At 40.4% G+C, this 25326-nt stretch overlaps 1 protein-coding gene across 2 annotated transcripts in view; it reads left to right on the top strand.

Moving 5' to 3' along the window:
* Window positions 1-25326, top strand: part of SWAP70 (switching B cell complex subunit SWAP70) — an 81198-nt gene that overhangs the window by 22967 nt on the left and 32905 nt on the right. For both annotated transcript variants that reach the window (XM_027852543.1, XM_027852542.1), the window contains exon 3: window positions 13570-13743. In XM_027852543.1, coding sequence (XP_027708344.1) covers window positions 13570-13743 — 174 coding nt within the window. The remainder of the gene's footprint in view (window positions 1-13569; window positions 13744-25326) is intronic.

The following is a 25326-nucleotide window of genomic DNA, read 5'->3' as shown; positions in this document are numbered from 1 at the left end:
GAACTATGCCCAAAGGGCTATAAAACTGTGCATACCCTTTGACCCAGCAATAGCACTTCTAGGGCTGTATCCCAAAGAGATAATAAAAATGGGAAAAGGACCCACAGCTACGAAAATATTTATAGCAGCTCTTTCTGTGGGGGCAAAGAATTGGAAATTGAGGGGATGCCCATCAGTTGGAGAATGGCTAAACAAGTTCTGGTTTATGAATGTAATGGAATACTACTGTGCTAGAAATTATGAGCAGGCAGACCAGAAAAACCTGGAAAGACTTGAATGAACTGATGCTGAATGAAGTGAGCAGAACCAGGAGAACAGTGTACACAGTAACAGCCACAATGTGCGTTGACTAACTTTGATAGGTGTATTTCTTCTTAGCAATGCAAGCATCCAAGACAATCCCAAAGGACTCATGATGGAAAATGCTGTCCATATCTAGAAAAAAAAACAAAAAACTATGGAGTCTGAATGCAGATTGAAGAATACTTCTTGCTTTCTCTCTTTTTTTTCTTTTTTTGTTTCTTCTTTCTCATGGTTTCTCCCATTGGTTTTTTTTTTCTCGCATTGGTTTAAATTCTTCTTTACAACATGACTAATGTGAATATAGGTTCAGTATGTACACGTAGAGCCAGTATCAAATTGTACACTGTCTTGGAGTGGGGAGAGGGGAGAGATGGGGAGAAAATTTGGAACTCAAAATCTTATGGAAGTGAATGTTGAAAACTAAAAATAAATAAATAAATTAAAAAAAAAAGAATATCCCTTATGAAAACTTGGCTCTTTGCTTCCCATACCTTCATCAAGGATAGTTTATTCATTTGTAAGTTAATTTCATAAAGATTTTGTAGAGATGGGAAAGTAGGCATGTGAGTTGGGAATATATTGGTATTTTCTCAGTTGTTGGGGGTGTGGAAAAGGAGGTAATAACAGAGTATAATTTTTTCCAAGCCAAGATATTCTCTCCTTTTTCTGATATTTTAAGGATTGATCCCCAAAATTGTGTTATTTTTGTATAAACCTCTTTTGAGTATACTTAATCCAGGTGTTATCATTTCCCATTTTCCTTCTTCCTGCCACACTGGGGATGTTCATGTTAGAGTTCCCATATGATGTTTCTGTTGTCATTTATGGAGAAAAATAGAAACGTTGGCACCTTTTCCATTGTTTTGTTTGTCCTTCTACCATTTTCATCCTTAAATGGCCTTGTGGTGATCTGACTTAGTTGAGTCTCTCTCTAAACTTTAGGTAAATTTGTTTTTCCTTCTGTTTCTTTTCTTGTTTTATGAAGTGATCTTCCATATTCTTCTGTAAGACCTTACAGATGAATTTATAGTCTAAGCTAGTGTTGCTGTTGACTTCTCAAGGGGAACAAATATTTGCTGTCTGATATAATTTGTAGGCTCTGTCAGTGTCCTTGTTGTGGTGATTGATTTACATTAGTTAAGCATTCCTAGGAAATGGTGATAGTTCATTCTGATGTTCTTTTATTCTAGTGATTTCTTTTTTTTTTTTAACTACTAAAAAGTTACTACTTTTTTTTTTCTGGATCAGTAGCTTTTAAAAATAGATCAGGTTGCAATTGCCTCAAGTGTCTGCCATATAATTTGGTATTTGATGTTTGCAATAAAAAGTTGATTGTACATAGACTATTATTTGGAAATGATTTCTTTTTCTGTGTGTTAAAATATATCTTTTGTTTTTATGATGTTATTTGGTGTTTTTCATGTCTAGTGCTTCCTCTCTTCTTGAAGGAAATATTGATATATAGATATATGTAGACATATATGTGTAAATGAATATGTTTATGTGAGGCTTCCATATATTACTAAAAACCTTTCACTCTTATTTCTGAACTTTATTTTCCAATATTTTTACTGTCTACACCCACCTTTGCTAAAACATATGTTGATTTAATTTGGACTATTTTATTGAATTCTTTATAGAATTTCTTCATCCCCTCATCCTCTACAACAGATGTTGGAACATGAGCTGCAGTTACATTCATGGTGGCCTTTTTGCAGTTGCTGATCATGAGAGTTACAATGTGAGATGGCTAGGTTTCTCATAAAATATTTCTTGTTGCCTCTAGGCAGAATAAAATACACTACATGTATTTCTTTTTTTTTTTTTAACTTCACCATTTAGCTGCAAGTTCTTTTTGCCTTCTGCTTTGGTTTTTTAGTAATAATGTTAATATTGATATGATTTATTTCTTCCAATTGCATGTCTTTTTGGCCACTGGGCAGGAATCTCACATTTAACCAAGTTAATGCTTATAGGTGTCTAAAAACTGGGATGCTTTTCATTCTCTCATGTCTTTTCTTGTACTCTGCCACCATTACTGCAGAATTCATCTGCTTAGGTCTAATGGTGATTGTTTTTTGTTTGTTTGTTTTGTTTTGTTTTATGGGTTGACACGGTCAGAGAATTTATTCCCCAGTAACCAGGCTCTTGGTGATGAGCCTATCTGTCCTTAGCTGGGCTAGTCCAAAGAAAGAAGATAGAATCTGTTGCTGAGACAGTACTTGGAGCCTTTCTAGTGTGGTAGAAGCTTTTGGAACTTATATTCTGTGGATGGAGCATTCAGGAAGTCAGGGTAACCATATTTTGAAGGAACATCAGGGGGAAACCTGATGGAGTTCTTCGCTGTCCCACGTACAGAGACATAGTAATTTATGGTGGCCAGGTGATGTGTGTGTGAGTGTTGGTTGGGTCATGGTCTTAACGGCAGATGAGGGGATTGTCTGTTGCAGTGGCAGAAGGGATAGCACCTGGGGCCAAGAAAAATGACAGCAGCATTGGAGGCTGAGGAGACCGATGGAAGCAGAAGCTGGAGAGGTGATGGGTCCTGTCGAGGGGATCTCCATCCATTCCCTCTCCTCTAGTCTCTCCATTTCCATACTAGTATACATCTTCAAGACCAGCCAACGTGTATACTCTAGCAGTAGTATTTTAACAGGCCTTCCTTTCTTCATTCTGTCCAATATGTTCTTCCATACTGATGCTGGAATAATCTCTCTTCTACTGAAATGAAGTCATGCCTCTGCTCTGCTAAAAGTCGCATTGGTTCCTTGTTGCCTCTGGAGTACATTTCAGAACTTCCCTGCCTGACCTTTTCCTCCTTTCTGGTGCCTCCCCACCTTTCTTTCACTGGACACCTTTACACCCTTCACACATGCTTCATCCAGACAGGTCTATGTTCTGCTCCTGTAAGGAACCGGGAGCCCTCCTGAAGGCCTCTTTGCCTTCGTACTGGACCCTCCTTGTGTCTGGAACACTTCCCCTCTCTCTCTTTGTCTGCTGAATTTCTAAACATCCTTTAAAGCTCAGCTCAGATGCTCTCTCATGCAGTCTCCCTTGGTCACCTTACTTTTTTGACCTCAGAGTGTCTTTCTAATTTTGAATATACGTAAGTGTTTTGGTGTATTATAGTTATCAGTGTCTTATCCTCCTTTAAGATTGTAGACTTCATGAGGGCAGAGGACGAATCTCTTCTGAAATTTAACACTGTGCTCTACACTCGCTAAACAGTTAGTGTGTATTGAATGGAGGGAAGAGGCAAAAGTGGCAGCAGAGTTGGTGGCACTGTCTGGCAAGGTGACTGAAGGACAGAGTTAGAAGGGGATGTTAAAATAAGCAGTCCTTGTACCTTATGTATTTATGTCTGTTATCTCTAGCAACAAAATTTCTGACAGTAAAGTAGATCTTTTGGAATGGCTCATCTTCCTTTTCACAGTTATTGTCATAGATTATTGAAATTTACTTAGATGATGTCAAGTTTCAGTTTTTGGTCAAATGGTCTTTTAGAACTTTGTCTGGCTCTACCACCTACATTTATTCTGGTTCTTAAAAATAACATTTTTGGTTATGAACTTAATAAACATAGGAAAGCAACCATTTTCATATGCAAAGAATAATAACGAAGGGAATTGTCTATGAAACTAAACAGTTCTTTTTCCCTACGACATAGATTTTTTTTTGGGGGGTATAATTAAAATTTAATGTGACAATTTTAATACTCCCCTGCTTGTCTGTGTCCCCTTATGAGCATCCTAATACTTTCATTAAAAAATGATTTGTTTATGCTGGCTTTACCCTTTACCGTCAATCAATAAACATTTATCAATGTGTCAGACACAGTGCTAAGTGCTGGAGATACAAAAAGATGCAAAAGACAGGTATGGATGGGCAGCTCTGTGGTTCAGTGTCCAGTTGTGGGTCCCAGATCAAGGGCAGACTAAGGATGGGACTTGCACTTGGGGGTCATATTCCAGGGTAAGGTCCTTAGGTTATATTGGGAGTGAAGAGCAAGTTCAGAAACAAGCAGCAGCTGTGTGGTTTTGATCCCAGGAGATGAGATGGGTCTCAATATCAACCCCTACTCTACTTTGAAGCCTACAGGTGAGCACCCAGAATAGGAATCCCAGGCAAAAGGGAGCTGGTGGTTTTGTCACTCTGAACCAGCAGAGCTTTCCAGCTGGCTGATAGGGTCTGAATCCAGTCAGGGGCAAGCCCATAGGGGTATTGTGCAGATCCAAAACCAGGTTAGGAACTTGCAAAGCTCAGACCAAGAGGGCAGTGATCAAAATTTTTTTTGCTTTCTTTTTTTAAATAGTATTCTATTTTTTCCCCAAATTATATGTCAAGACAATTTAGCATTCAGTTTTACAAGATTTTGAGTTCTAAATTTTTCTCTCTCCTTTCTTCTCCTCCCCTTTTCCTAAAATGGTAGGCAATTTGATATAGATTATACATGTGCTATCATGTAAAATATATTTCCATATTAATCACAGTTGTGAAAGAAGAAACAGATCAAAAGGAAGAAAAAAAGCCATGAAAGAGAATAAAGTGAAAAAGTATGCTTCGGTCTACATTCAGAGTCCATCAGCTCTTTATCTGGATGTGAATAGCATTTTCCTTTGTGAGTCCTTTGTACTTGTCTGGGATCAATGTGTTGAGCTGAGTTATTCATACTAGATTATCATACAATGTTGCTGATACTGTGTATAATGTTTTCCTGGTTCTGCTCATTTCGCTTTGCATCAGTTTGTGCAAGTCTTCTCAGGTTTTTCTGGAATCTGCTTGTTCATCATTTTTTATAGCACAGTAGTATTCTATTACATTCATATACCACAGCTTGTTCAGCCATTTCCCAATTGATGGACATCCCCTCAGTTTCCAATTCTTTGCTACCACAAAAAGAGTTGCTATAACTATTTTTGCACGTGTAGGTTCTTTTCCCTTTTTTATGATCTCTTTGGGATACAGACCTAGTAGTGGTATTGCTGGATCAAAGGGTACTCACAATTTGGTTGCCCTTTGGGCATACTTCCAAATTGCTTTCCAGAATGGTTGGATCACTTCACAATTCCACCAGCAATGCATTAGTGTCCCAATTTTCCCACATTCTCTCCACCATTTATCATTTTCCTTTTTTGTAGTATTAGTCAGTCTGGTAGGTGTGAGGTGGTACCTCAGAGTTGTTTTAATTTGTGTTTATCTAATCAAAAGTGATTTAGAGCACTTCCTCATTTGTCTATAGATAGCTTTGATTTCTTCATCTGAAAACTGCCTGTCCATATCTTTTGACCATTTATCAACTGGGGAAAGACTTGTATTCTTATAGATTTGACTCAATTCTCTATATATTTTAGAAATGAGGTCTTTATCAGATACTTGCTGTAAAGATTGCCTCTTGTAAATTATAAATTCCTTAAGAAGAAAAATTATCTCTTTTCCTCAGTATACCCCATATACTCACTCAATGGGTGGGGCCGACTAGAGTAGTTTGTTTCCCTGGTAATGCCAGTATCGTGTTAATATCATTGGGGCAAATCCTAAAATGTTCCTTGTTTCAGTTCAGTTTCACTTGATCAGAGCCCTAATTATAACTGAAAGAGTAAATACAGTACTGCTTCAACGTTTCCAAAATAAGCCAGTATATATATCACTAAATTTAGAGGAAAGCTATTCACGAAAGGAGCTAGGATGTGATAAACAGTGAGAGCTTGTTTGTTATTGCTTAGCCACCTGGAGTGGAGTTTTGCCAGCTCTTCTAGCCACAGAAAAGCAGCCAAGGTTTCCATGGCATGGATTTAGATTGAGAAAAAATTAGTGCTTAGGTTTGAGAATTAGATGGAAAAAAAAGTCTACTAGTGACTGGAAATGATGCTGTAAAGTATAATGATGTTGTCAGTCACCCAAAGAAAATAAGGAATAAGAATTAAGCCTTTACATCCTTGTTAAAACTGGGACATCTAATTAGCCTTTTTCAGAATAATTGGTTTGTTTTTCCTATTACAAAAGAGCTGAACTAGCAATCAGGAACTGTCCTCCAGATTAGGCTTTTGGGAAGACTGTTGAGATGGTCAGAGGGCAGTTTCTGCCCTTAAAAACTTTTATATTCTATAGGGAGACTGCATATGCACCAAATGAGCCATTATGATGTGACCATGTGAGTGGAGAGAAGGACGGGAGAAATGTGGAAGTAAAATCAATAAGATTTGAAGACTGATTGGATGTGTTGTTGTTTTTTGTCCGTCCTTGAAGAGGATCGTGAAGTCAGGAAGGTGGTGCCATGACATTCAAGTGAATTGGATTTAAATGAGGCAAGGCTGGGAAGATCATTCAGGACCAGATTCTGTAGAACTTTAAAAGTTAAGCAGAAATTTCTATTTGATTCTAGAGGCAATAGAAAGTCCTTAGAGTTGCTTGAGTAAGGGAGTGGCCTGGTCAGATCTCTACTTCAGGATAGTTCCTTGGAAGCTCTGTGTTGGATGGATCAGAGTGGGTAAGGGATGGAGGCTGTTGCAGTGATCTTGGCGAGAGGTGATGAGGGCCTGAACTAAGGTGGTGGCTAGCTGTGTGAGTGAAGAGAAGGGCTCAGATGGGAAGTCATCTACATAGAGATGAGAGTTTAACCTCTGAGAGCTCATGATGTTATCGAGAGAGAACATTTGAGAAGGGACATCTTTGGGCTTTTGTGAATGCTTTTTAAGCAAAGAAACTCTACAGGTTTGTAGAGAGGTGCCCCGAGATTAGAGAGCTTGAGTGATTCACCCAGGGTCACTCAGCCAGGATGGGTCAGAGGCAGGATTTGAACCCAGGACTTCTGGCTTTGAGGCCAGCTTTCTGTCCTTTATGCCATGCTTCCTTTTGGTTTCTATAGCTGTTCGTTTACCTTTTGTGTTTTCAACATGAAGTAGAGGAGACATTGAGGTCTGGGAGGCTTTGTGATGTGGAGCCAGAAAGAACATTGGCTTTAAACTCAGAGCTTGATTCATGTCCAGGCTCTGCCACCAATGGGATGGTCGGATCTTTTATGAGCCTTAAAGTCTAGAATTTATAGATGGGAGACAAATTTTGGAGCATTGCAGTGAAGATAGGAGTTGAAACATCAGTGTCCATAAGCAAGTCTAGAATGTAGTTAAGTGCCTTTGAATACTCATCTTAATTCAACAAGTAGGCAGAATTAAGACCTATTAATTGACATCCAAATGTGCATTTTAACATTCAAATTGTGCTTCTGGGCAAAAAGCTTTTGGGGGTGCATTAAAATAGGAAACTCCTCAAGCATGCATTTATAGATGATCTTTATGTCCCTCCAGACCCTATGAGCAGATGTGAGATTTTTCACCGATTTTTAGGAGTAGATACTATGTGGTCACGTTTGAGGTAGGTTCTAGATCCATAGAATTGTAGATTGCAAGCACTGTAGAGAACCTTTGAGATCATGTAGACTGCCCCCATTTTACAAATGAGGAATCTAGAGAGATTATATGTGAGGAAGTATGATGTCATAGAAGGAGGATCATACTGAGTTTTAGTGGATTGTAACCTTGACACTAGGTTGCCAGGTGGTGCAGTGGACTTATTGGTTGTGTGACCCTGGTTAGGTCACTTAACCCAGTTTGCCAGTTTCCTCATCTGTAAAATGAGCTGGAGAAGGAAATGGGCAACCACTCCAGTATCTCTGCTGAGAAAACCCCAAATGGGGTCAGGAAGAGTCAGACATGACTGAACAACAAAATAGGACAGCCTTGATACACATTGAGAGTATGAGAAGTCAGCCACAAAATCTTACGTTCCTGGGTGTCGTTGAAGGGCATAAGTTTGAAGAATAAGGAGGTGATAGTCCCCCTGTGTGCTACTCTGGTCAGACAATACCAGGAGTATTGTGTTTGGTTCTGGACCGCCCGTTGTAGGAAGAATATTAATAAAGTAGAGAGTGAGCAGAAGAGCGCAGTTGGGATGGGGAAGGGTGAGCTTCTGGAGGAGGCTTTCAAGATGACCGCTTGTCCGGCGTGTTGTAGTCGAGATTCTTTATTTGTGCTTGTGTTAGATTAGATGAAAACCAAGGCTTCTTTCAAGTCGGAAAGTCTGTCATTCTGTGAGTCAGGATCTAGTCCCAAACCCGTGTGACTGTGGATTAGTCATTTCTTCTGCCTGGTCTTGAAGTTGAGTTAAAGATAATAGGATTTAGCGTCTTTGCCCAAAGACCCACTAAGGAGCAGGGATGGGGCTTGAGCTTGGGTCCTCTGACTAGTTATTGCTTTTTCTTCTCCTCCTCTTCCTCCTAAGGTCCTTTGACTTTTCTCTGATTTTTAGTGACTAAAGATATAGACACAGTGAGGAAAAAGAAGGGTCTGAACTGCTTTAGAACCTAAAACCTACTGGGAGGAGATTCGGCCTGGCCTCGTTTCCAGTTATTTCCTTTAGAACGGTGTTAGTACTCATATCCCCAGTTTAAACAAATGGAGTAAAAGGAATTCCACACTTACGGGCACTTAAGGAACTTGGAGCAGAAGGCGTGAATTAGTGTGAATTACTAAATCACGAAACTTAATAGTTAGATGATGCTTCAAACTTTTGAAAAGATAGGTTTTATTTTAACTTCCATTGAGATGTGTAAGGGTTTTGGGTTGGGGAACCTGTTGCCTCGAGGCCACATGTGGCCCTCTAGGTCCTTCTAGTTTGGATTCAGTGAAAGGGCCACACTTGAGGACCTAGAGGGCCACATGTGGCCTTGAGGCAGCAGAGGTTCCCCACCCCTGAGTAGAACATAAAAAAAGAAAATAAGAAAAATGAATCTTTCAAACTTCAGTGTAAAACCAGGCTTCATTGTCCACACCAGTACATGAGAGTGCTGGTCTTGTTAAACAGTAGCAGTAACAGTTCAGCTGATTGATGGAATCATCAATTTTTAGAGTTAGGACTCAGAAGTCTTCTGACTCTTCTAACTCTGCATGCACACATGCCTTTGACAGCTTCCCTAATAGTTGATTGATATGGACAAGGTACAGAAGCTCACTTGTACAAGGACCTCTTTCATTTTTTGACAGAGCTCATTCTTGGTTTTTCTTTGCTTGTTTTTAGCCAGACTCTGCCTTCTGTTGACTTTGGATCTCCTTTAACCTACAGGAGTCACATAGAACAAGTTTAATTTCTCTCCCATGATACTGCTCTAGGTGTTTGTAGACAGGATCGTATTTCCCCTAAGTATTCTCCTTTTCAGATGAAACACCCCCAGTTCTTTCAGGTCTTTCTCATGTGACAGGTTGACACTTCCTATTGTGAAAAGCCTTTCCCTGGAGATAAATTGATTAAAAGATATAAATAGGCCTATCTTTCAAATGAAGAAATCTAAGTTATCAATAGCCATTGTGAAAAAAAGCTCATAATCATTAATAAACAGAAATACAAATGAAAGCGACTCTGAGGTCCCATTTTAACCCATCACATTGGCAAAGGTGATAGAACAGAAGTATGACATACTGGAGAGGATGTGGGTAAACAGGCATGTTAATGTACCATTAGTGGAACTCTGAATTAGTCCAGCCATTCTGGAAAACAATTTGGAACTGTCCCCTAAAAGTGTGACCCAGTGATACCATTTATTAGGCGTATACCTTACAGACATCAAACACAGAAGAAAAGGGTCCATGTGTACAAAAATATTTGTTATGGTATAGAACTGGAAACTAAGGGGAAGCTCATTAATTGGATAATGGCTGAGTAAATTATGGTATATTAATGTAATAGAGTATTATTAACTGTAAAAATGATGACATAGTTTCAGAGAAATCTGGGAAGACTTATATGAACTGATACAGAGTGAAGCGAGCAGAACCCGGAGAACTATTTATATGAAAACAACATTGTAAAAAGACATAACTTTGAAAGACTTAACTCCGATTAGTGCAGCGACTGCCCACAATTCCAAAGCACCAGTGATGAAACGTGCCACTACCTGACAAAGTGATTGATCAAGATACAGAATGAGATATACATTGCTTTAAAAAATGCTTTGCCAACTTTGGTTCTAATCTATCTGATCACATTTTCTATTTAGCTATACACTCACACACATATACGTATATGCATATACATACATATACATACTTACGTATATGTATATATCTCACACCTCATTTGCAGTACTATGTCTGATTTTGTTGTCTTGGCCTCCTTGCCTTTCTAGTTCAGTAACAGTACGATGCCAAGTGCATGTACTGAATTTTATGTACTGTACAGTATTATTTGGTGTTGAAAACTAACTTCAGAGTTGTACTTTTGAAGTAGCAAGGCACCCTGAGAGAGAGAGATGAGTTAGCATGCACTCGGTAAGTCTGTCTCCTCCCCTGCTGCCTCCTCTCAGACTCTGATGGAGCTCAGCGAGGACCCTGAACCCACCAGCCTTGGCTATAGCAGTGTTCCCCAGATCATCTATCAGCCCTGCTTCCATCCCAGGCCCCAGAGCCATCATTGAGAGGAGCCTCCATTGAGACTCTGGAGAAAGGGTCTACCTTTTTACCATAACTCCCACCCGAGCAACTGTCACTGGAAGAAAGGCATTTACATTCAAGAGACCTGGGAATGGCAGCACCCCTTTCTAGCCCTGCCCCTGTAGCCGTAATGCCAGGAAGCAACACTATTGTTGCTTCTCTGGGATGATGCTTCCAGCAAGACCCGCCCCCAGTCATCATCCCAGGGGAGCAAGCCCTGGGGAAATGAGATTGAACAACTGCTTCTGCACATACTACTGCCCTGCCTCTGTGGTAGCTGCAGCTGTCTTTGGCACAATAATATTCCATTACATTTCTGCCACTCCTTGTTCAGCCATTCCCCTATTAATGGTCACTCACTTTGTTTGCAATTTTTTTTTTGGTGGGTTTTTTCTTTTTTGGTTAGGCAATGGGGTTAAGTGACTTGCCCAGGGTCACACAGCTAGTAAGTGTTGTGTGTCTGAGGCCGGATTTGAACTCAGGTCCTCCTGACTCCAGGGCCGGTGCTCTATCCACTGCGCCATCTAGCTGCCCCCAATTTTTTTTATTACCATAAAAATACTACTAAGAGTATTTTGTTATTATGAGGCCTTTTCTTTCTTTACTATCATTGGCCTCTTTGGGGATATATGTCAAAAGTGGAATTGCTTGGTCAAAGAGTATGAACAGTTTGGAATGATGCAAGAAAAATCACTAAATTTGGTTTCCAAAAATTTGTTTTTCAGAACTTTTGGACCAATTCACAACACTAATGTGTTTAATGTCCCTTCTTCTGTAGTCTTCTGTAGTTTCTCCAACATTGATTATTTCTGTCTTTTATCCTTGACATTTTGAGGGGGTGGGAAGGTAAAACATTTCTTTTATTAATGATTTGGATTAATTGTTGATGTGGTTATCGATCACTTAATATTCTTCTTTCGGAACCTTGTTTGTATCTTTTGGTCGTTGAGGAATGGGCTTATATTTGTGCCAATTCCTTATGTATTTTGGTTATTAGACTTTTTTTGATTTTTGATGCAAAATTAAAAAAAAATCTTATCCTAGCTGCATTAATTTTGTTTATGCAAAAACTTTTAAATTTTAGGTAATTCAGATTGTCTATTTATCTTTTACAGTCTTTCTCATTTGGTTAAAAATTTTCTCTATAGCCATTTATTATGAAGTATACTTTTTTTTAAAAAATGATGTGAACATTTAATATTTTGGTTGAATATACATTTGGAGCCTGTTGTGGTATATTGTCTAAACCTAATTTCTGCTGAACTGATTTCTGTTTTCCCCAGAAATCCATAGCCAATTCGGGCCACTTTCCATTTTTTGAACATCTTTTTTTGCTTTTTTGTTTCTGCCCCTTTGTCATGGTGTTCCGTACTCTCTGGCCTGTAATGCTACTCTACACCTCCATCTGTATTTATTGAAGTATTACCTACTTCTGAGGTCAGTTCAGATGTTGCCTTCTCTGAAGGCTTTCCCTGCTCCTCTCGTCTAGAAGCATTTTTGGCTTTCTCTAACCGCTCTTGTACTCTTGTGGCACATTGCACATCCCTAGGCTGTAAGTGCCTTTTCTCCATTAGACACTCATGGAGTTGGGAGGGACCTTTGAGGTCATCTGTAGTCCAGGCTCCTCATTTTACAAAGAAGATTGAGGCCCAGAGAGGTGAAGCAACTTGCCCACCCTTTTAAAGATGCTAAGGAGCCAAGCTGGGATTTGGATCCAGAGTCTCTGACCACAAATCTAGTGTGGTTTCCAGTCTGTAGCATCTTTCTTTCAGTGTTTAGCACACAGCCTCAGAGACGCTTTATCAGACCCCTCGGGTTCATCATGATTTCGGCCTTCATAGCACATATTCTCCTTCGGTAATTAATTATGGAGTGCTTTGTGACAATTTTTGGATTGTTTTGTGTTATGTAACACTTGTATGGTTGTTTAATTCTCGTGTATTTAGGTATTTTCTCCACAGCTAGGTAGTTTCCTGTGGGCAGAGGGACCCCAATGTGTTCTGTAAATGTTTGTTGGTTTATTAAGAAAAGTTCTATAGATAATATAAATTGTGAAACTTTGCTAGAATTTATTGTATCAAGTGATGAAAGTATCAGAGAGGTTCAAATCGATAGTGCTGACAGGAGCAACTTCTTATTCCAATTATGTGAAGAAGAAAAAATTGGGGGGTAAGAAAGGTGGACATGGAAATAAACAGATCACATCAGGCCCTATTGGTGTGGTGGTGGTAGAAAGTCCAGGGAGGGTTGTGGTCTTTGTTTTTTTAAACTTGGGTTCTCTATTTTTTAGTCAGTTGGGAAATAGATGGATTCAGACAGTTTTCTCAACCTGACTCCCTTTGATAACATTGGCTGTTGTTCTAGGAGTTCTTGCAGAACCAGGATAAAGGAATTCTAGGTCCCATGTTGTGATGTTAGCATGTGTCTTCTGTCATCAAAAGGGTGTAGCAAAGTTTCTAAGCTCTGCTTTTCTGCTGTGCTTGTTTTTGATAACAACAGCCATCCTTCTAATGCCTGCCATTACCACAATGTGACTTTAGGCACATGAGGATATGGAGGCAGTAAGTTTAATACAATCCATGTTTTATATGAATTAACAGTGTTACGGGGCAGAGATGGAGGGGTTTGGTGCCTGACTTTACATTGGGGTTTGGTTATTTCACAGAGGCATATCTAACACATCACGTACCACGTCAAAGCACTAGTACCAGGCTGTATACCTAGACTTATTTTTGGCTCTCCTTGTAATGGTTTTAAATGTTTTGTACTTTTCCTTCTCTTTTAGGTTCAAGGTAACTTTGACAAGATTGAGTTTAATAGGATGTGCTGGACACTTTGTGTCAAAAAAAATCTCACCAAAAGTCCCCTGCTCATCAGTGAAGAAGATTCATTTAAAGTGTGGGTTATTTTCAACTTTTTATCCGAGGACAAATACCCGTTAATTATTGTGCCTGAAGAGGTAAGAGGGTAATTTTGAAAAGCGTGTATGAATGAGCTTTCTTATTATGGTAGAGTAATAGAATGTTATAGCTGGAATGGGTACTGTTTCGCAGAGAAGGAAATTGAATATTCAGAGAGGTTAAATTAATTGCATGAGGTCACCTAGCAAGGTAGCAAGGTTGGTGGCAGAACCCAGATCTCTTGACTCAGGCTCGACCTTTTTTTTTAAACTATGGGGTATTTTGGTAGACACAAATTAGAAACATTGTGGTTTAAAATGGATATGGGGAAAAAAAGCCTCTGGACTAGAGTTATTGGTAAGAAATGCAGTATTTAGCCAGGCATCTGCCTCATATAATTGCAGACAGTCTTTCACTGGGGAAAGTCAAAATGGAATGCTGTGGGAAAGCTAAATTCTTCTGTAGGTTGGCAAGCAGGGTGGGACTCTTTTCTTCCTCTTCTAAATTGCTGCAATTATAGAAAAATCCATTTCTGATGCTCAAAATGTCTTTCTGCAAGACAAGGCATATTTAGTAGACATAGCTTTCTGCCTACTTACATGTTGACTTGTACAGAAGTCAGCTAGGTTTATCAGAGGGAAATTTCTTTCAAGGCTGTCATAATCTATTGAATAGGGGTCTATCAGATAGTGTTTTAAGTTCCAGGATGATGTTTTGCTGAAATATTTATTATAAGGAGAGGAAGGGGGCAGCTGGGTGGATAGAGTGGATGGAGCATTGGCCCTGGAATTAGGATGACCTGAGTTCAAATTTGGTCTCAGACACTTAACACTTACTAGCTGTGTGACTCAGGGAAAGTTACTTAACCCTAATTGCCTCACCAAAAAAAAAAAAAGAAAAAAGAGAGAGAGAGAAGGGGACAGTATTGCTTAGTGGAAAGACAGCTGGCATTGGATTTATACAGACCTGGGTTCAGGTCCCACCTCACACAACTACTAGATTGCGTGACCCTCGGCAAGTCACTTAACCTGTCAGTGCTGCTCTCGGCCAGTCAATCCCATATAGAAACAGGGGCCATTAAATTGTGCCTAAGGATCTCTGTGGGCCATGTATTGCCTTTGAAAACCACATATTAACATTGTCTATGTTCTATCGCATTTTTATGTAGTTTGTTAAGTATTTCCCAATTGCATTGGAATCTGGTCTAGGGCACTCGGGAGTGTTGTGTGCCACATGGAGTGGCCAGTGTTTGACGTCACTGCTCGAGCAGCGGCAGCTGCCTTCTCTCCCAGGAAAGTCATGACATTTCATGAGTTGTGCTGTGCCTCAAAGGTAGGTTGGTGGTAGTATGTCTGTCCATGACGTTCTGGGTCATTTTCCTTCTTCCTGAAGAAACGCAAAGAAGAATCGGATTTTCCCACCTGTCTGCCTGATGTTGTCATGCTGGAATAACCACATAGCTCTGAGAAATCCCGGGCCACGTGATGGCTTTTGTCTTTTTGAGGCACTTGTCAGTTGAAAACATATTTTGGAGGATGTATCTTTTTGTTGTCCCCTGAAGCAAAATGGAGACTAGGAAAATGAGGCAGCCAGGATGCACAGCACTCCTGCTCTTAGAGTCATGAGGGACAAATGGAAGTGACTTTTGAGGCCAGCCCGCCAACCCCCTGTGGGACCAGTAATGAAACTGAGACCACGACAGGATACATGACTAGCTGATTGCCACATAGGTAGTGAATGATAGAGTCGAGCTCGGCAACTTTGACTTCACCCTGCTATGAGTCTGTTAGTGTTAGGGTGGTTAGCTATTTAAAAAACTTAGATTTCTGAACTTAACTTGGAAGAACCAGGAAAGATAACTTAATCATAAATTAGAGCAAGAGATTCATTTGAATCTTTGACATTTTAGCATCTTATTGTGTTAATAACGAAAGTGCTTGGTGTGAGGTATAGGCTTCTAATAAATATTGGTGGTTGAATTGAATTGTATGTATACCTAAATGGGGAAATGGAAAGTAGGATGTACGCTGGTTTTTTTTTTTTTTTCCAAAGAAAATTTTTTTAATCTAATGGAATCAGGGTGGTATAGTACTGTATATAGATTGCTGAATTTAGACTCGAGAACCTGCATTCAAATCCAGATTTGATATTTGTGTTTTGTGTGACCTTTGTTTAATTATTTCATTTAATCTCTGTGGGCCACAGTTTCCTGATCTGTAAAACAAAAGGCAAAGGAACTTCTGAACTTTAAATCTTCTGATCCTATGAATGTTAGTAAGGGACAGCTTAAAAAACATCTACTCAGAGATTGTTAAAAAAAAAAAAAACCAAAAACAAACAACCAAAAACCCTACCTTTAATGCTAAGAGAGATCTGTGATGGTTCAAAAATTGAGTTTTAAGTGTTTATTAAGTATACCAGATTTATTTGATAATTTGTTTTTCTAGAAATTGGAAAAAAAATGGTGTTACCATTGTAAGGCTTCCGGTAATTCGAAAATAGGAATATCATTCAGTAGATACTCAAGCGAAGTCATTTCCCGTAGAAAGAATTGTAGGACATTGTATGAGCATGTATGTTCTGTTATTAACCTGTCTTGGAAATGGACAAGTTACCAGCAAATAGCCTTGTTATTGTAGAGTTCTTTTTGGAAAGATGAAGACAGCTTCCATGGGTTCAATGATCATTTCTGTGCAGATGACTCCCCTCTCTACGGATCTAACCCTGCTCTCTCCTCGAGCTTCAGTCTTGCATCACTAATTGCCTGTTTTACATTTCAAACTAGATGTTCCAGTGATATTTCTGATTCACTACATCTAAAACAGGACCCATTCTCTTTCTCCCCTCCCCCACCTCACCCCTCTTCTGTTTTGTGTTATGAAATGCCTGACCCTCCTTATTTCTTTGGTTGGTTCCACACTTCTAGTCTCCCAGGTTGGCAACCTTAGTGTTATTTTCAACTTCACTCCACATAGCCAGTCATTTCCCAAATCTAGTTGTTTCTTCTCTACAACACCTCTTGTATCCAGCCCTTTCTCTGCTCACGCAGGTACCACCTTAGTTCAGGCCTGTATCACCTTTGGCCTAGAATGCTTATTGTACCAGTCTCTAATCGATCTCCTTCCTTCAACTCTCCCCACTTGAGTCTATCCTCTGTGATGCTGCTGCAGTGATTTTACCTTAAGCATAGATCTAATTGTATCACTGCCCTTCTCAATTAATCTCCGTTGCCTTCCTCTTGCTTCTAGGATAAAATAGAAACTCCTCTGTTTATCTTCTAAACCCCTTTATAACATGTTTCTCATCTGTCTTTCTGGCTTCCCTAGACATAATTCCTCATTCTTCAGTCTTCGGCCAAGCTGGTCATCTCTCTGGTCTCCCCCGATCTTCCATCTCTGGTCCTGGGGCCTTTACACCGGCTCGCTGGGATGCACTTCCTCCTCCTCTGTGCCTCAGATCCGCTGTCTTAAAGGGCACTCTTGGCCTGTAAAGGTTATTTCATTTGTTGTATTTCTGTCTCTAGGGCTTAGCTCTGGTCAGGGAGACTTCAGTTACCAGAGGCAGAGTGTTGGTTACCAGAGGCAGGGTGTTTCTGGAGGTATACTCTTGGCTTTGTCATCATCCAGAACTCATAGGACAGCTTTGCTTTACCTGACATGCTGGAGAAGTGCACGGGCCAGTTAAGGCAGACAGCTCGCTTGGGTACCCTGGGGGCAGTCTCCTCCTTTCACTACCTGGACTTGCCTCGGAACCATGTGTTGCCTAGAGTCTGTAAGTAGTGAATGGAGTTACTCAGGGCACCTAGGGACATCTGCTGATGTTTCAAGAGAAGCTAATCCGTTAGAAAGGGAGGCATGTCTCTCAGGCTCCCTAAGCAAGCCATGAGTCACAAACTGTCAGTATTTCTTAGGTTTTTGTTTTTATTTTTATTTTTTTCGAGGAGAGGGGGATGGTGAGGATTTTCTGTAGAGTATTGGCCTTAAATCACTGAGAATCTTCTCTGGATTAGAATTAGAGTTAAATTTACACAATATTCATTTGCTCCCAGAAGATCTTTATGGAAGAGAGAGTATACCTCAGAGCAAAAATTATGATTGGATTTTATTGCCTAGAAAATGAATCTGAATCTTCTGTGGGATAAACAAGATTATATTTGTATCCTTCCAGAATACAACCTCACCACAAGAAATATATTGTTGTTCACTCATTTCAGTCATTTCTGACTCTTCATGACCCCATTTGGGGGGTTTTCTTGGCAGAGATACTGGAGTGGTTTGCCATTTCCTTCTCCAGCTCGTTTTACAGATGAGGAAACTGAGGCAAACAGGGTTAAGTGACTTGCCTGGGGTCATGTGGTTGCTAAGGGTCTGAGGCTGGATTTGAATTCAGGAAGATGAGTCTTCTTGATTCCAAACCCAGTGCTGTACCCACAGGACCGTCTAGCTACCCTTAGAAATATATTAGATAAGCTTTTAATATTCTCAGAGCCTTGTGCTTCTCCACATAAAACTAATGTGAAATTATGCCTCTTAGATAATAAGGGATAGTAAACAAGATGTATGCTTGAGATGATGAGAATGAGCTGCAGAGGCTGAGGGTTTACAACCTGATCTTCACAATAACCCTATGAGGGAAGTAGTCTTCCACCTTTATTTTGCAGATGAGGAATCTAAGCACAGCTGCTAAGTAGGAGAGCCATAGTTTGAACTTATGGATTCCACGACTAGATAACTCTGGGACTTCTGCAGTCACTTCTTTTGCTGGAATTCTAGGATAATGATGCTTGCTCATAGTATGAGTAATTTAAGCATTTATTAAGCACCGACTATGTGCCAGGCATTGGGCTAAGCACTGGGATAAAAAAAAAAGAAAGGAAATACAGAGTCCCCGTGGTCAAGGAGCTCTCACAGTCTAAGAGGAAGGGCGATGCAAACAGCTGTGGACAGGAGTCTCTCCCTTTTCCTTCTAGGGCCTGGATTGTGTGTGCCCCATCATTGAGCGCTTGTCAGGCCCCTCGCTTTGAGCTGTAGAGTCTCTGCAAGATGTGTGAGCATGTGTGAGAGAGAATGGCTTCTGTTCCTCATCTTCTGATCCCTGGCACATGTGGTGTTTAATCCTGTTTTTATTTATTATTTTAGATAGGCCGCTGTATGCTCGTTTTTAAAAGAATGAGCATGGGCATGCTAGAGAAAATGAAAAAGTGACCTCAGGGAGGAAAACCTTGGGAGGAAGATACACAGATATTGTTGTAAATTATTGATAAGTGCTGCCTATTTGAGGCCTAATCTTATGGGGTTTTTGGTCATGGAAGTTCCCCGCCTTCCCCACATCTCTAGACCAAGGGCTACATTGTCATTTTAACAGCTTAACAATGGGGTTTTATATTTGGAAACAACTGTTTCCTTTTTTAAAAAGTCAAGGTCAATGGACTTTTAAAAAATCTTGGTTGACTGAGGGAATGATGACCTCATTGGATGAAATAGGGGAGGCAGGACTCAAGATGAGCAGTCAGTCTTCCCTTTGTAGGGAAGAAAACACAAAAACATTGAATTTGAGATTAATAATGGGACATTCAAATGGAGATGTCTAAGAGGAAGTTGTAGGAATGAGACTGGACCTCTGGAAAGAGAAAAGGTCTTGAGGAAATGGACTTGGGAGTCAGCTATGTGCTGTTGAGTTATTTCAGTCATATCTGACTCTTCATGACCCCAGTTGGGGGTTTTCTTTGGCAGAGGTACTGGAGCGGTTTGTCATTTCCTTCTCTAGTTCTTTTTACAAATGAGGAACTGAGGCAGACAGGCTGAAGTGACTTGCCCAAGGTCACACAGGTAGGAAGTGTCTGAGGCTGGATTTGAACTCAAGAAGATGAGTCTTCCTTACTCCAAGCCTGGCACATTATCTACTGTGCCGAACAGCTGCCCGTGTCAGCCTTATAGAGGTAGATAAAAGTTAAGCCATGTGAAAAATAGAGAATTTAATTGGTGGTGCCCTTCTTTGAAATGCTGTTATTCCTTACAAGGAGATGTGAAGAATGATGCTGCTTATTGCCAAATTGGATGATATTTTCATAGACTTTGTTCTACTGGCTCCTCTGTTCCCTATAGACATGTCTATCCCATTCTTTAAAAAAAATTTCACATGCCCCAGCTTTGCCCCTTAAGCTGCCATGTGTCTTCTTCCTTTCACTGCTAAATCCATCATTCAGCAAGCATTTATTAAGGGTTTGCTGTGTACCAGCGCTGTGCTAAGTGTTGGGGATGCCCCTTCTCTCAAAGTGCTTACTGTTGTAATGGGAGAGACGCCCTATAATGTCTTACTTGTGTACTCTCTCCTTTGCTTTTGGGAGAAAACCAAACTCAGCTTGGTCTGGAAGGCCATCTACATCTGACTACCACTAGTCTTTTCAGCCTCATTTCATGGCATTTCCTTTTCTGTGCTGTTTGTTAGGACCCTTGTAGTATGCTTATTTGTGTACGTGTGCTGTGTCCCAGCTCTTGGGAGCATGGAGTTCTGGGTTCTTGTTTTTGAGTTCCCAGTTTTTTTGTTTTTTTTTTTAAACAGTGCCTTGCTTCTACTCATTAAGTAGAAGCTTCATGAATATTTGAATTGAATTCTCTTTGACCTCTTTGTAGCAGTGAGTACTTTTAAGCAACACCTGATGTCTGACATTTTTTCCTTATTATGCATCTTTGACCCTTTATTATTTTAGTTCTTCCTTTGTCTCTGACAACTCCTCTGCTTTTTTTCCTCCTTTTTTTGCCCCTTCATTTTTTTTAATATTAAATTTAAATTTTTCAGTCAATTAAAGTTCACCTTCTCTCTCCCTCCTTTCCCTCACTGAAAAAGAAAGAGAAACAGAATCCCTGTTACAATTACAGTCAAGCAAAACAAATTCCTTCACTGGCCATATCTAAAAAAAGTATGTCTCCCCTGCACTCCGTCTTACCACCTTTCTATCGGGAGGTGAGTAGCACATTTTATCATGAGTCCTCTTGTGGTCAATCATTGCATTGCTTGGTCTAAGTCTTTCAAGGTGTTTGTCTTTGTAATATTGTGGTTATTGTGTAGATTGTGATCTTGGTTCTGCCCACTTCACTTCAGCAGTTCACATAAGTCTTTCCAGGTTTCTCTGAAACCATCCCCTTCATCATTTCTTACAGGAAGACAATAGTATTCCATCACATTGTTATACCATGAATTGATGAGTACCCCCTCAATTTCCAGCTTTTTCCCACTGCAAAAATAGTTGCTAGAAATATTTTTGGTACAAGCTTAGAATTTGTTAATCCTTAGGGCTAATCCCTCCCTTGATCTGCCTTTTCTCTTTTTCTCCTTTCTCTTTTCTTTCCTTTCTCTCTTGTTTCTCTGTTGAGTGAAATGCATTTCTGTACCCAGCTATGTGAGTATGTCCTTCCTGTCTTTGACCGGTTTAAATGAGTGATGTTCGATGGTTGCCTGCTCCCCCAACTCTTTCCTCCCTGTTTTATGTAGACTTGTGTTTACGTACCCAGATTATGTGAGATCATTTCCATAGATAAAATTATAGAATATTTAATTATCATGAAAATTGTTTAGTTCTTTGGAGACTCAGTTTTCTGTCATGTAGTAGTAGTAGTAGTAGTAGTAGTAATGGTGCCGTGGATGTTAAGTAAAATTAATTGACTTAATTCCAAGGTTAAGGTATTCTCACCTCTTGCATCAGACAACTTGTTTTATTTTAATACAGTAATATGTGATTATAACACTTACACTTGCATTTCAGCCTACATTTTGTTATTTGATTCTTACAACAAATAATGAGGGTTGGATGCTCCGATACAGAAGAAGAGACTGAGACCAAAAGAGGTGGAGCGATTTGGCCAAGGTCATTCTTGGAATAAATGCTTGTTGATTGATTTGTGAATTTTTTTTTTTTTTTTGGTGAGGCAATTGGGGTTAAGTGACTTGCCCAGGGTCACACAGCTAGTAAGTGCCAAGTGTCTGAGGCTGGATTTGAACTCAGGTCCTCCTGACCCCAAGGCCAGAGCTGTATCTACTGCACCACCTAGCTGCCCTTGATTTCTGAATTTCAGTCCATTGACCCATCCTTCCTTTAGGGACACTCCTGGAAATCTGTGTTTGCCACAGAAAGTAGGTGTTGTCATGGGTCATGGAGACAGGTTTGGAAGGGACCTCAGAGACCACCTAGTTACCCCCTCCTCCTTTTACAGACAAGAAGCCTGAGGCTTAAACAAGTCACTTAAGGTCACTGAGCTCGTATGGGTAAGAGGTGGGATTTGAACTCAGTTTCTCCAATTCCAGGACCACTGCTTTTGCCGTTACCCTATATATTTGGTGTCAGCTGCTCATTGAGTCAGGAATAAAGCAGGATGTGTATCTGATGCTCAGAAGAATTGAGTTGGAAGATGCTATTCAAATTAAACTGATATAATTTTGAAAGGTCCTTAAACAAAATCTAACTGACTGTTAAGCCAAATCCTGGTAACAGGTTTTTCAACTATAAAAGGCAATAAAGCTCTAGTTATCTAAGATCACATGCAACTGGAATTTTCATTCTTTGTTATTTTGGGTGAAACTTAAATGGAAATAGGAAGTAAGCTGCTTCCTGAAACTGAATGAGCTCTCAGAATGTTGGTGTTTAGCAGGAGGAGTCTGGGAGGCACATGGGCTGTTTCTTAATATTACTTAGCAATGATAAGTAGGAACGTTTTAATGCATCAGGAGATCCTGAAGTTAGTGATTTTTTGGACTGGGATAAAATACCGAGTGTAACTGATATAGTTTAGGATGGAGGTCATGCAGACCTTGGAGAGAATCTAATCCAGTGTTGTCATTTAGCAGTGGAGGAAATTGATATCCTCAAAGATAGGAAGCTAGTTAGTGGCAGGGCTGGGCCCAGAGCCCAGGTCTCTTGATTCTTCTCCAGGGCTCTTTATGCTAGACCAGGGCACCAGCCCAGTTTGTAATTAGGGGCCCCTGCTCCCCTTCATGTCCCCCTGAGGCCTTTCTGCCATCTGCTTTCCCTCTTTTCCCCCAGCATTGTCCCTTGTCCCAGGGACAGCTGGTCCTCGGAGCTTGAGCTCTCTGAGCCCCGGTGTTCTTCCTCACCATCCCTTCTCTCCTCCTTTAGAGGCAGATGGAGAGAGAAAGCTAGCCCAGTGTAAGGGAAAGCATCTTAGAGGAGGGCCTGAGTTCCTGTCACTCCTTTGCGTGACCTGGGCAAGTCACTTTGGCATTCTGGGGACAGACTAGATCCTATTTTCCTTTTCACCAGGCAGTTGTACTTGTACCAACCTTAAACACCTCCTGCCTCCTTATCTCTTTTAACTCCTGCCCAATTAGTTACCTTCTGGAAACTTCTCACTTCTTCTCTTCTCTTTCTCCTTCTTCCCGCTGCCTTTACTTCCCTAGATTTGCTCCATTTTTTAAAGTAAAAAAAAAAAATTCCAACTTGAATCATGGCCAAAGCAACTTAATAACTATTTGTTTCATGCTTATTATGTACAAGATGCCGGGGATACAAAAAAGCCCTGCAGGAGCTTTGACTTTTGGAAAGGGGGCCGTATATAAGTACCCTAGAAATAGTGGCATTATTGAGCGCTAGCAATTAGAGGCATCAAGAAAAACTCCTCATCACCAGGGGCACCTGATTGTGCCTTGAAGGAAGCTAAGGTTTTAGGGTAAAAGTGAGGAAGGGAGTACATTGGCTAATCAGCAAGCATTCATTAAGTGCCTGCTGTGTATTAAGCACTCTGCCTAGGAGCTAAGATTGCAAAGACAAAAATGAAATAGCCCCTGCCTTCTGTTTCAAGATATCATGTACATATAGAAATAGATACAAAATGAATCCAAAGTAACTTGAATGGAAGGGGCACATCTTGGTGGGAGGGCACGCCCCCTGGAAGTGTAGGGGTAGTGCTTGCTCAGAGCTCTGAAAGAGACTAGGGATTGTTTCTGAGGTGTCTGTGGGAGGGAGGAGTGCATTTTAGACATGAGTGGCAGCGCAAGCAAGCCACTGAGGTGGGACATGGCAGGGAGGCAGATCTGGCTCATCCTTCTTGGGTATCTGCACCGTTCGACACTCTTGGCCACGTCTTCCTGGATACTCCTCAAGGTTTGCATGAGTTTCTTCTTTTGATTCTTCTTTCATCTGTCTGATCATACCTTCTCAGCCTCCTTTGTCGGTTCTTCATCTGTAGATGTCCCCCCGGGCTTTGTTGGAGGTCTTCTCTCTTCTCTCTCTCTCATCAGCTCCCATGGATTCTGTGTAGATGATATATCGAAGCAACATTCCCAGCCACATTTCCTACATCCCCTTTCACTTGGACTACTGTGACAGCCCTCGCCAGGGTCTCCCTGCCTCAGGTCTCTCCCCACTCCAGACCGTTCTCCATTCAGCAGCCAAGGTCAGACGTGTTTGGCATTTAAAACTCTTCTCACCTTTCCAGCTTTCTCATACTTCACTGCCTTCCATGAACTGTGCACAGTCCAGCTACCCTGACCTCCTTGCTGCACCTTGAGTATAAGACTTCACCTCTCTTCCCTGTATCTTTTCACTGGCTCTCCTATGACTGCAATGCTTTGCTCCTTCCAGTGCCTCTCAGCCTCCCTGGCTTCCCTCAAGACTCTGCTCCAATCCTGTTCTTTTGGAAGTCTTTTGTGGCTCTTCCCTGGCCCTTCCCCCCTCCCCACCTAGCTGCTAGTGCAGTCCCCTCTTTATATCTTGTATGCACCTAGTTGTTTACATGTTGTGTCTCTATTAGAATGTAAGCTTCTTGAGGGCAGGGTTTGGTTTTTGCCTTTCTTTGTTTCTGCAGCACTTAGCTTAGGGCCTGCGACATAGTAAAGAGGCATTAGTAAATGCCTGACAGATATACTACAGCTTAAAATGTCCAAGAGCCAGTCCATTCCAGGTCTCTTCTTACAGTAAATGTAAGAGTCATGCTAATCTTACACCGAATCAAAGGCAAGAGACCCCGTTTTTGAAAGTGAAATCAAATATATTAAAGATTCATTGTCATCAACCTCTCAGGCAGTGAATGTTCCTGTAGGGAACCTTCTGGAAAGGATTTGTGTCCTGTACTTCTCTGGTTTGGGTTGCTTAACTCAGCAATATCTAATTGAAACATAAATCTCTTTTCAGTGTTTTTCCTTTATTGTTTAATTACTAAGCATTACAACAGTATTGTTTTCAACATTTTCTTTTTAAATGGATAACTGAATTAAATAGATTAATTAGGAAAAATTCCTGGGTTGGCCTGGAAACTCAACTCTCATTTATAATAGTATTTCTAGAGGAAAAACCATCTTGAATTTCAAACAACACATTTGCAAATAACTTTTGGATTTGAGGATGCATTCCTTTTGTAACTTGGGGACTTTCTGTCTGCTTAAGACCCTGAATCTAACTTAACGTCTCTATCTTAATTACATAAGGTTAACTTTTGGCCCTTAGTAATGTTTTCATAGGTATGGATGTCTTTGAAAAATCCTAGGTCATACTTATTTGTTTTTCTGCATTTGGCTTAGTGCTAAATATTTATATGCTTATTGAGGGCTGTCGGTTTCATGTAGTTCTTATCCCAAATCAGCACAATTAGCATGGCTGCCTTTTTTGGATGTGTCAAACATTGTGTATTATG

Source organism: Vombatus ursinus, unplaced genomic scaffold (assembly GCF_900497805.2).
Source record: "Vombatus ursinus unplaced genomic scaffold, bare-nosed wombat genome assembly UNPS02009770.1, whole genome shotgun sequence".
NCBI classification, from domain to species: domain Eukaryota; kingdom Metazoa; phylum Chordata; class Mammalia; order Diprotodontia; family Vombatidae; genus Vombatus; species Vombatus ursinus.
This window is presented reverse-complemented; position numbering and strand designations above follow the sequence as displayed.